General features: G+C 41.6%; 1 protein-coding gene across 1 annotated transcript; it reads left to right on the forward strand.

The window, feature by feature from the left end:
- Positions 1-1,873: 1,873 nt before the first annotated feature.
- fxn (frataxin) lies at positions 1,874-11,679 on the forward strand (the record flags this gene model as incomplete). The annotated part of the gene is made up of 5 exons (XM_083783415.1): positions 1,874-1,888; positions 2,056-2,123; positions 4,105-4,225; positions 8,828-8,925; positions 10,184-11,679. The coding sequence occupies 5 exons, from the start codon at positions 1,874-1,876 to the stop codon at positions 10,320-10,322; spliced, it is 441 nt and encodes a 146-aa protein (XP_083639541.1). The 3' UTR covers positions 10,323-11,679.
- Between the last annotated feature and the right edge of the window lie 1,513 nt (positions 11,680-13,192).

Here is a 13,192-nt window from a genome sequence, read left to right on the forward strand (position 1 = left end):
TTTTCCGAAAAGCTGTATTTATTCCAAGAGATCCTTCATTTTCCATAACACATTAGTTTGAAGTGAACTGCCCAAACTTTGTTCTCCTCTCTTGGGTGCACTGCACTTGGGTGCACTGCGCCCCCTGCTGACTGTTTAGACCAATCACTTGCATGACATGCTGAAATTATTCTAAATACAAGGACAAACACTGACTTGCAATGCATTTTATAATGGCAAATAACAATGTGGCGCGATGTGACATATATTTGATACCAATATTTGTGTACTTTTACTCGTAATTCCACACTTTTACTTATTTCGACATTGCAGTATTGATAGAGATTGTATAGGCGCACACATATTCTGGTACAGTAGGTGGGGGTATACACCAAAAAGAGTTGGCAACCCGCCGGGAAGCTGAAAGAAGAAGAGGAAGTAGGATGTAGATTCGGAGAAGGACCACTCTATGAGAAGGACCTGTTTCATAAATAAACACAACAGAGAGCAGCAACATGCTGAGACTCTTCAGGAAAGCACATTCCATTTCAATGTGTTATAATTCATCATCATCATCATGCGTTCACAGACAAACACATCACTACAGCACTGTGACTGCGCCATGTGTGTCTGCACTGCAGGTAAACAACAAAGCTTTACTTAATTGTTACACTTGTGTAACAATTAAGTTACACAAGTGTCATATTGTGATGTAAACACGAGTTTATACATTAGCTAGCAGCTTAGCTAACAGACAACATTATTGATTGATTCACCGAAGTTATTGTTGACAAAACGCCAGTGGTTGAACAGTACAGGCATATTTATATATTTGATTTAATGTACTGTAAAAATAACGCTATAAAAAACATACTTAATTGTTACAGGTAAAAATCTAGCTGTGGTCCATAGCCTAAAGGACTTCTCCTTAAGGCTATTATGGACTCCAGGTTTTGTATACAAATGCAAATGTGCTTAGTTACTTTCCACCACTACTACATTTGGTTAACATTAATTCACTGTTTCTCAACATGAGGCCCGGGGACCTCACCACCAGGGGTCCAAATAGACCCCTACGGGTCCATTTGGTTCCACTTTGTAGACCTGAGGCTGATTCTACAAACCACCATCAAAATGACAACATCCTAACCTAAGTTTAGAGAGAGAGAGAGAGAGATTGTATCAAATCAAACCGGGCATCCTTGAAATGAATCAGGTTGAGGATGACTATTAATCTAAACTCCTCTTTCATGACAGCGGCACGTGTGCTTCTCACGTGTCAGAGTTCGTCGTTGGACGTCCTGGAGCTCTGCAGTGAGTCTTAATCTGTCTGGACCTCTTATGGAACGGAAACAGAATCCATGAGCAGAATCGGAATTGATTAAATCATATGACAATGGAATGAATGAAAGATTTTTCTTTTTAGAAAGATTAGGTATGGATTGTGTGCACAATCTGCACATTAGGTGCTGGTTGTCAAGGCATCAAGGCACGCATTTTTGCCATTAATAAAATAAGTCTCTTTCGAGCTCTAGAAACTACTGTGCGGATGCTTTTTCCTCTTCTTTGATGCCACCATTTTGGCCCATCCCATATGAGATTTCATTATATGACACATTACGCACAAAGAAAACAACTGATATTGAACTGATATATTAACACTTGCTTTTTGAATGGGCAAAACAAAATGCCAGCCCTGATTTGAGAACATAAGGATTGTTATACAGTAAATAATTTTCTGGACCATAGACATGCTTTATCTCACAATACGTTTTGGTTGACACCATATATCCAGTGCCCATCTGTCATTTACTTAACGCATATTAATTTCATTACCATACTCTCTACTTTTTCTTTATTATAATAATTATTTTCATAACCAGCTCTCAAAAGAATGTCATACATGTCTGTAACCCATGCACCCTTGATCAAGATGTCCCACTCAAGGACATTTCTTACAATTCTGGAATTCACCCCTAGTCTTCTTTTCCACAAACATACCATGTGCACACTCCACCAGCCAGGGTTGGCTAGTATGAATAAGGCATAACAGTGTGTTGTGTATGTGATTGGCAGGGGTGTGAGAGCAGATTTGGAGATTTACAGAGGAACCACATTCACCTCACATCACCATCGTTGAAAAGGTATCAATATATTCATTGATTTAACCACATGAACCATTTAAACCAGTGTTGATTTCCTCGACTAATAGTAAGACTACAGTTTAACGAACCAACGTTCGTCAACTATATTCTTTGATTGATTGATTGATTGAAATATTTATTAACAGTTTGTAGAATTTACAGTACATTTTAAGCACAAACTCAATACAAAGACTGTTAACTGTGAGTGGACGACCCAATTAAGCATTACACTTGTTTACAACAGGGTCCACATTGTTCAATTCATCAAAACATTTAGAGACATACAAATAGACACTTCTATGTAGCTAAAGAACAGAACAGGAATTCATCATATAGGAAGCAAAAAGGGAAAAGATACATAATATGTATCTTTTCCCTTTTTGCTTCCTATATGATGTTTAGTTTTTGTCACCCCATTTCCCCTCACTGTATATTATACAGTGAGGGGAAATGGGGTGACAAAAACTAAACAAAGCTTTGATGACTTAAAACTAAGACTGTAAATATATATTATATATATATACCGGTATATAAATATTCCGACAATTTCGCCAAAAAGTAAATAACAGACTAAAATGTTAGGCAGCCAGGGACTAGTGGAGAAGAGATCCAGTAGAACTGAAAGACAAGTAATTTCATGTTTTGGGCTTTGGGCGACACATTGTGAGCTTGTAGATTGGCTATTTTCAGCATGCAACCAATTGTAAAATCAGCCAGTCCGACGCCATCAGGCACGCCAAAAATACTTTTGAGTCAAAAATAGACTAAAACTAAAACATTTCAGATGACTACTTAGTTGACTGAAGTCCCCCCAGGGTCCTGTCTGTAATTGTTTTGGCGTGCTTCTTTTTCCCTTCTACATCAAATATCTTCTGTGAAAGAAGCAGAAATATAAAAAATCTGATCACATGCTATGCAAAGTGTGGTGAGCTTGTATCTCTCATACTAATTGCTGTGTGTTCGCCCCCGTGAAGAGGGATACTAGTGTTCAAGGGGCTCCCCTAAAGTGACGCTCACACCGAAAAAAAATATTCCGCTGTATGTCGCCATGTCGCCAAATCCTAAAAAGTTCTCACAAAAGAGCAACGTTTTCACTTGAAGCCCGCCGATAATCCTTTGCATAAACATGGAGAAATCAATCTTCTGTTTGTTGCCCGTGGTTACAAAATGTCGATGAGCCAGTGCCCATTGGAAATTAATGGCTAGAAGGTCCTGGGTTCGATGCCCACTGGGGGATGCTGTAGGCGCTGGGGGCGTGTTCTCTCCTCCATGTCATCAGTGCCCATACCCGAGGCGGGGTTGGCGAAAGGGCCTTTCTATGTGGAGATTGCATGTTCCCCCCCGTGTCCCCTAGGGTAGGTACCCTCACAAAAAACATGCAGTAATCCTGGTCTCTAAACAGCCTCCCCCTGGCCAGCCGGGGCGCCTGATGGAGGGGAAAGGAACTGGTCGGAATAACATGTTCCTTCCACACGCCAGGGAAACTCCCCCCGAATTCTGGTGCAGATCAAACAAACACATTTTAATTCACCCAAAAAGCGATTCGCTTCAAAGCACACCAGAGCGCCTTACCGCAGGTGTGAATGCAATCGTTGCATTAAATATCGGGGATGAACCAAAGAATGTGCCATTGTGGGATGAATAAGTTGGTATTTGGCACACGATGAGGAAGGAGAAGGCAGCGTAATGAAGTCTAATGAAGAGATAGAGTTAACCTACCAGGTTTATGTATGTTACTACTGTTACTACTTTACAAAACAAGTTAGTAACGTTGTATTGTACACACACACACACACACACACACACACACACACACACACACACACACACACACACACACACACACACGCACGCATGCACACACACACAAACACACACCGTAAAAAAAAGAACACCAAATACCAAATTGTGGCCTTGCCCCTACAATGATGAAATTCTAGGAATAAAAGTTCTTAGTTAACTTTCCACCATTGTTCCACAGTGAGCTGTCTGAAGCTGTGTATGAGAAGCTGGTAGATGAAACTCTAGACGACCTGACGGACTACTTTGAGGACCTGATGGAGCAGCCCTTCTCTTCAGCAGACTTTGATGTTCTCTTCTCTGTAAGTCTCTCTGCTCTCACACCCAACCTGCAGCCAGAATTAGTGTTAATTTCGACGACTAAAACTATGACGAAAAATGTTTGACTATTGACAATTTCGTCAACACATAAAAACTAGACTAAAATGTTAAGGAGGGACTAGTGGAGACGAGTTCCAGTAGAACTAAAACACACTGAAAATAGCTTGTGAGCTTGTAGTTTGGCTATTTTCAGCAATCAAAACAATAGTCAACTAAATCAACTGTAGATTTAGTAAACTAAAATCTTATGGTATTTAGTTGACTAAAATATGACTAAAACTAAATGAAAATATATTCAAAAGACTATGACTAAAAGTGTATTCAAAAGACTATGACTAAAACTAAATCAAAATGTGCTGTAAAAAAAAAAACACTGGCCAGAATAGTCACCCAATAATACACAATAGTGGTTGGTTGCAGTGAATGTCTCTCTCCACTTGGCGGAGCTGTTTACTTACTTATCAAGGGAAAATTCTCCGAAGCAAAACCCATGGAATTGAACTGGATGTCCAGAGAGAGGATTTTTAGAATCAGGTTTATAATGCCTGCTCGTGTTTACTGTAAAACCACTGTACAGCATCTCATCAATGAGCTGTGTTGATCTTCATATTTTAGTTGATGCTTTTAACCTACAGTAAAACAACAAAAGGTAAAAAAATGTTATTGTATTTATACGTTTCAATGTTCAATGCCACAATTAAATCCTTTATTGCAATTAGTTAGCAAAGCATTAGTCATAATAAGCTAAAATGCCATGATCCTGCTGCACAGGAGTATTTCCCTCAAATGCCCTAGTGCCGGCGTCGTGCATTACGGATGGTACTTCTAGGCTGTGGCAGTTGTGTTGTGTTGTGTTGCTGCTCCCTCCAGCTGTCACATTGATTTCTGGCCCAGTTCAGCCGACACGATTAAGACGTTCGCTGGAGTGGTGGCAGGCTCGGCTGGTAGCCTGCAAGGCTGGGCGGATCGGCTGGCTGGCAAACAAAACAGCACAATTCAATCTGAAATACTTGACGCATGCACACACACACACACACACACACACACACACACACACACACACACACACACACACACACACACACGTTCTCTCTCATCCACCCTGCCCCATAAGTTAAAAGGATTATTGTTTTGTGACAAACATCATGGAAGGATGGGGAGGAAGAAGGACCACTCAATGCAGCTGCTTTTCATCCATGTCTTCAAACACGGCAAAATAACCGGAATTAACATTCGGATTCTGCTGTGTTAAATACTGGGAAGGAGAGAGAGAGAGGGGAAAAAAATAAGGCATTAAAAAAGAGACAACCTGGTATCTACATATTTACACATAGCGTATCCATCCAGACATCAGTTATGTGAATGAGGTTTTAGAGATGTGGGTGCGTGAGCAGCTTCTTATTCGTATCCGTCTGCCTACACATACGTCATGTCCAAGAATGAGCGAATAGGGGAAGGCGATCAACGTCAAGTGATTCTTTGTTTGACCCCGCAAATACCCGGTCGTGTATCTCAAAGTATGATGATCATGATTATTGGCAGAAAGTCAACGTTTAGAATATTTGGCGGTCCCATTTTTCATTTTCCACAAAATCGTTGGTTGTTGCGATTACCCACAGTGGCAGTACTATATTTCACCATAATGTTGCGCTATGACGACAAAAAAAACGTTCCCTAATGCAATTCCAATGGTAAGCTGTATTTTCAGCCCTCGAAGGAATGGCGACTTCATCCACGCCCTGAAATACCCGTATGTATGTCGCAAAAATATATCGTTCACGACATAGACATTAACCCATTTAGAACCTAAATCAGAAAAACCTATGTTTCTATGTCAAGGACCCCCGGAAGAATTATCTGTATTTGGCCATGGACCCCCATCTGAAAATATGTTGTTCCAGGCACCCCCAGAAGCTGGGGGTGAAGATTTTAGATAAAAACGTTCGCTGTGAAAGAATATATATATTAAAAGATTTGCGCCACAGTTTCACGATTTTTCAAAAGTAGCAGATCTACAAGCCCGTAGAGCGGCACTTGGTGCGGCGCTATGAGCTTGTAGATCTGCTATTCTTCAAGTATAACATAATGCTGAAAACACTAAAAGGGGTTCCCGTCCAGAATGGGTTTTAAGTTTTAACCCATTTTGGGTGGGAACCCCTTTTGGTGTTTTAACTAAGCATTATGTTATACTTTAGCGTATCCACGAGCTTGTAGTTCTGCTATATATATTTTTTTAATTGTGAAAATGCGGCACAAATCTTTGAATATATATATATTCTTTCAGAGCGAACGTTCTTTTTATTTCGACGCCCGGCCTAAATGGCTTAAAGTGCAAGAAGAACGGTGTGAAATCCCGTTGTTGGCTTTGGGCCATTTGTTACCTCACCGTGAGCCGGGGAAGAAGAGCTCCTGCACAATTCATGAGGGCCACGTCCTTGCCTTTGCGGCGGCATAAAGATTGATTCCTGCGCTCTGAGTCAGTGCTCTCGGGCTATCTCTTGGTCCCGGCAGCTACAGTATAGCGGCGTGTTTGCACTGTATACTATACTGTACATGCAGTGCTGTATAGGTGTTGCCCTTTCTGAACCCACGGCGCTGACTTTTATTGGCTGGCTGGAAGGGTTTTGTCCTTGAGCAGCGGCGCGTTGTGCCTCCGTCAAGGTTGAAGCCTTCTCTGTTTCTCTGGGCCACAATGCATCGCTCTGCCGTGGCCGTTGAGGCCTGGCTTAAAGGAGTAGTTCACCCAAAAGAAAATGACTTATTTTCTATCAATCACACACCCCCATTCATAATGCCTTGACGTTGACTTTGTTTGTGGAGATTTACTCGCATTCCTATCCTAAGCCAAATTTGATGAATAATTTAAAGACATCATTTGAGACTCGCAGGCATTGTACAGATCTCCGCCGGTCAAACAAATCTCCATGAATTCAAGGCTTCTTGGGGTGTGTAATTGATGGAACCCACAGGGCTACTGCTGTGAATAGAGGCATAAAATAGGCCTACTTACTTAAGAAATGTGCAGATACCCTGTGTACGGCTTGTACTGTATTTGGCCTGTTTACTGCTAAGTGAGAAAACAATGTTGAACATTGACTCTCCCCCCAATTGGTGTCTCGATACAGACAGTTTCTACAGAAAACTGTATACTAGAGCCGCACGCACGCATGCACACACGCACACACACGCACACGCACACGCACGCGCACGCGCACGCGCACACACAGTGAATAACAAGTAGTTGCCATGAGCGGTCAAGGCTGAGCTGTGTCGTCCAGATGACAGACTGACAGGTTGACACAGACGCTGTGTCTGCACATGGCCCTAGTGCTGGTGGGGTTTGTGGTCATCAAAACGGCTGCCACACTGACACACCAGACATTTATTGGACCTTTTTTGATCTGCAATCATGCAGCCTATGTGTGTCCTCATTTATGATCCGTTGTAAAGTTAAAGTTCAATCAATGTACTGTCATATATTGAGTTTTAAATTATTATACCATCAAATAGTTTTGAGTGTTTTTGTTTGTTTGCTTATACGTTCAACGTTCTCTACGATTTTCAAATGGATTTCAACATTAGTTTTTGCACTTTTACCCACAAAATCGGGATTGGCAAATTTCTATATTCCAAAATCTGACCAATCACAGGCTACTTCACGCATTTGAGCCATACCGTATGTCAAATCGACAGGCTTCATCGGTGTGCTTGTATTTTGCTAAGAGAAATGTTGTAGAGTTTAATTGATATCAATTATTAATTACTGAATTCATTTCACCCATTTGTGACTTTAAGCCTTTAAGGCGTATTACTGGTTATTATACTATAACTATTATTATAGTTATTTGTCATATTCTGCCCTGTGCAATATTTGAGTAAGGAGCCGAAAAGGCAAATAGAAATAACATTTGACAAATGACAATTAAAAGTCTGTTTAAATGTTGTAATGGCGACAGCCCATTAGACCACAGTGATTGATACTAATGCACTAACGTGTCGCCTCTGGGGGCAGTTAGGGGTTAAGTGTGTTGCTCAGGGACACTTTGACACGGATCAGGGCGGGGAAGTGAACCAGGGACCTTCTTTCCCCCCCCCCCCCCCCCCCCGGCTATGGCCCCAGCTGCAGGACAGTGGTAATTGATTTGAACAAGTGCTTGTCAGGGGATTTTGGAATGCAGATCACCAGTCACTCTGCCATACAGTAGTTAATCAATCGTGTGTGTGTGTGTGTGTGTGTGTGTGTGTGTGTGTGTGTGTGTGTGTGTGTGTGTGTGTGTGTGTGTGTGTGCGACAGTGTGTGTGCGACTGTGTGTGTGTGTGTGTGTGTGTGTGTGTGTGTGTGTGTGTGTGTGTGTGTGTGTGTGTGTGTGTGTGTGTGCGCAGTAAAGTCCTCATGTGAAAAATTGACCCTTTTCAGGTGTTAAATTAACAATCCAGATTTGTGTGTGTGTGTGTGTTCGTGTGTGATGAATGGCAGGCACCCTGTCAACATTTGATTTCCTATGGGATCTGCCCCACCGAAAAATCCAATATATCCCACCCTCTCTGTCTCTTTCTCTCCCTCTCTCTCTGTGTGTGTGTAGAGTGGCGTGTTGACAGTGAAGGTGGGGGGTGGTCACGGGACGTATGTCATTAACAAGCAGACTCCCAACAAACAGATCTGGCTCTCTTCTCCAACAAGGTAAGTGATTCCAAAAGGACATGTCACATTATGAATAGGCACACATCCGACTGGCTGCTGGTGGCACAGCATTAAATGTAGTAATGGTGTCATAGAAATGATGCAGTCATATATATATATGACTGCATAAAAAAAATATATATATATATATATATTTTTTTTTTAAAGCAATGCTTTATATATAAAGACGCATACACACACAGTCATATCATTTTAGGGGTCATTGGCATGAAAAGGGTTGAGCACCACTGATATAGCAACGTAATCAGAAAACAGTTTAGAAGGCATTTGTAGAATCGACCCCAGGTCTTAATTAATGTGTTAACCAATCTGAGCGTGCACAGGTCTCTCTGGGAGCACACACACACACACACACACACACACACACACACATGTAAAAAAAAAAACAACAGCAGAGATTTGTACGTAAAAGTAAGAAGACCTGCTAAAATGATAATAACACTAAAGAGCTACTCCAACAAAGTCACCAAAAAGAATGCAGCACGTCGTACCGCAGAGAAACTGGGTTGCACTAAGTTCTCTGTCTCTCTCTCTCTCTCTCTCTCTCTCTCTCTCTCACACACACACACACACACACACACACACACAGCTCTTTTGGATCGCAGGCTAAACGGTTTGGGAACCACTGCTTTACAGGTCTGTGTACGACTGGTCCCATTTGTACACTGCAAGAATTACTCGTGCGCTTTAATTAAGTAAAGGCATCAATACAATACTGCAATGAAGATATACTCTGTTAAGTAGTCCTGTATTCAAAATGTAGCCTACTCGAATAAAAGGACAAAAGTATCGGCATCAAAATATACTTAAAGTACAGATGTAAAAGTCTTCCTTGTGCAGACTGTCCCATTTCGCGGGAATGTATTAAAGGTCTTTTGAAAATAGCCGATCTAAAAGGTCACAACACAATGCATCGCAACATATTGTGAGCTTTTAGCTCTGCTATTTCCAATTGGCCGAAATATATAGGGCTAAAGTGGATAATGTATGTTTTGTAGTAACAATAAAGATCTACAAGTAACTAAAGTTTTCATATAATTGTAGTGGAGTAAAAAGTACAATATTTTCCTCTGAGAGGTAGTGCCGTTAAAGTATGAAAAATTGGAAATTCGGAAGAAAGAATTAGTAAATATACTTTGTTACTTTACATCGCGTGTGTGTGTGTGTGTGTGTGTGTGTGTGTGTGTGTGTGTGTGTGTGTGTGCGCGCGTGTGCGTGCGTGCGTGCGTGCGCGCAGCGGTCCAAAGCGCTACGACTGGACGGGGCAGCGCTGGGTGTATGCCCACACCGGTGGCGGCCTCCACCAGCTGCTCTCTGACGAGTTCTCCGCCATCTTTAACCGACGCGTGGATCTGTCCAAGCTGGCTCACTCCTGATACAGTATATCACCACAACCTCTTATCTCTTTTTTCCTCTTTTTTTTCGTAAGTTAATGCCCTACTTCATCATACTACAGTGTCACGCAAATATATAGCTGTGAGGGATTTCGTGAAAATAGTGCACTTGGTGATTTTTGGCATGGTACTAGTTATGGGCATAAGGTTTTTGAAAAACCTTATGCCCGAGTTGGGCTCGCCCCGTACTGGTCTGTTTGCAATTTATCCAATATTAGATAAGTCAGATTGAAACCCTGAAATTCTGTTACTATTGCTTTGCTATTATCGGTATGCTAAATAACATACTAAACATTTAGTAAAATCTAAGTTCTGGAAAGGCATCAACTCGTTTGCGATGGTTTTTGAAAACCTTATGGCCATACCTAATACCATGCCAAGAATCTAAAACACACAATCTAGATCAGCTATCTTTTGCTGTCTTTGACTTTTTATTTTAGGGTTTTTTTTTTCCTTTGTTTTTCGTCCGTTGTCATCCTTGTTTCCTGGCGAAGGGAGCTCATTGTTAGTCCAAACACAGAACTACAACAAAGATGGCGCACCACCTGCTTCAAATAACTTTATTGACGTTGTCACTTGTCAGCCAGTGGCCCTGCCAAACAACAGGGTCTAAAATTGTATCCTTTCTTGGGGACCACCAAGGGGTTCCAAATGGACGCTTACGGTACACTCTCCGAGTAAAATGAACACGGAAATCGGAATCCTGCAGTGTTAATTGGGGTCCCACAAAATATTTAAAAAAGATGCTTCCATTTGTACACTCTCAGAGTTACAGACCTCGTAAAGGGTCCATTTGGACCGCTGGTGGACCCCGGGCCAGATGTTGAGAAACCGTGTGCTACAGTATGTGGTTTAAAATTGGAACTTGTCATGTGCATGTACAGTACTCTACCACTACTGCTTTGTCAAAATGTGAAAATAAAGAATGTGTTTATTGTTTAATGATGGATCACTTCCTACAGGGATTGATTAGATTGACCATTACATTGGACTGACCACATCAGCAAGTGTTTCGGCCCACAATGGTATAATTCATCCAGTCAATAGAGAGAACACTTACTGTACATGTGAAAGTGTTGAAAGAAAATAATTGGAATGGGAACACTATAAAATTGTGTTAAGCAAACCGATATCAATTATATTACATCGCCTTAGACTTGGGATTTGACTGCAAGTTTTTTATTTATTTATTATTATTAATCTGCAACCCATTTTTTTTCACTCTGTGTCAATTATCTAATGTGTAATCCTGCGAGCTACACCTCCTCTGCCAACCTGGGGAGGGCAGCGGACTGACCTCATGCTTCCTTCTATGAGGATGAGGAGTCCGGGGGCACGGTGGCACAGTTGGACGCTGTGGGTGCTGGCGGCGTGTTTCTTCATCCGCGTCATCAGTGCCCATACCCGAAGGCGGGGTTGGCGAAAGGGCCTTTCTGTGTGGAGTTTGCATGTTCTCCCCGTGTCCCCTAGGGTAGGTACACTCACAATGCAGTAATCCTGGTCACTAAACTGCCTCCCCCTGGCCAGCCGGGGCACCTGATGGAGGGGAAAGGAACTGGTTGGAATAACGTGTTCCTTCCACGCGCTACGTCCAACCAGGGACACTCCCCCCTGTCAGGTGTAAAGGAGCAACTTGGACACAGGCATGAAGGAAGCATGAGTTCAAGTCCGTTGCTCTCCCCATGTCCCCCATATATGGGGACTAGGTTGGCGGAGGGTGTGTAGAGCCCAGGATCACATTGACACGGGTGAAAAATGGGTTACAAAATCGTGGGATAAAAAATATAAAAAGAGATGATGAGGAGTCAAAGCTGCTTCTTTTCACCTGACAGTGGGGAATTTCCCAGGGTGGACGTAGCGCGTGGAAGGAACACGTTATTCCGACCAGTTCATTTCCCCTCCATCAGGCACGTTGACCTGCTATGTTTTAAAAAAACGTGAAAACATTTGAAATATTTGGGAAATATTTGAACAACATGACGGAGAAAATGTGAACTATTTGTGTTAACATTTTAACAACATGAGTTGGCACAACATATTTTCAAATGGCGATCTGTGGCCAAATACATGATGATAATAATTTAGGTAAAAAAAGTTTGCGAACCACTGCACTAACCTACAAATATATCAACAAGCATGGGCTTAGTACTGTCAATGTAATCTCTCAAGAACAGATTCCCAGCTGCGCTACTGAATCTGTCGGCAGGGCATTCAGAACGTGTATACATTGTTGTTGTTGGTGGGAATGAAAACATAGGCGCCCCATCGGAATAGGAGGGCCTAAGGCTGAGCAAAATGCTATTCTGCTATTTTGGCGCTGCCAAATTAAGGAAAACGGGGTGCTGTGTTTTTTACTTATTTTTTTGCCGATGGGTTCTATAGCATATTGCTGTAAAGTTGTTAGAATTGATGGTTAGGTCCATGGTTATCTGCGTGAGTCGAGTTGTACTAATTCTCAACCTGTCATACAAGATCCACAAACGTTTTGCGTGTTCGCCCACAACAGCAAGCATGTTTAGGCCTGTCACAATTATTACATAACCACCTAATTGCAATTATTTACGATAATTACAATCATTTTTGCATAATCATCAGTCGTTTCCATGTTGAAAAATGTCCATACATTTTGAAACATTTTTTCAAAATTATTATTAAATAAATTAAAAAGTGATTTGTTTGTATATGTAAGTTATTTGTCATCTGCCCTGTGCAATTTAATTCCGAAGCCTAATGGGCAAACAGAAATACAAATTGTAACGTTCCAATGTTCAATGCTAAAAGCACATCGATGACGTCGTCCTTGATCGCAATTAATTGTCAACTCAAATTTGTGATCATGACAGGCCTAGGCC

The sequence above is a fragment of the Protomyctophum parallelum genome (genome assembly GCF_964188405.1).
Source record: "Protomyctophum parallelum genome assembly, chromosome: 15".
Taxonomy (NCBI): Eukaryota; Metazoa; Chordata; class Actinopteri; order Myctophiformes; family Myctophidae; genus Protomyctophum; species Protomyctophum parallelum.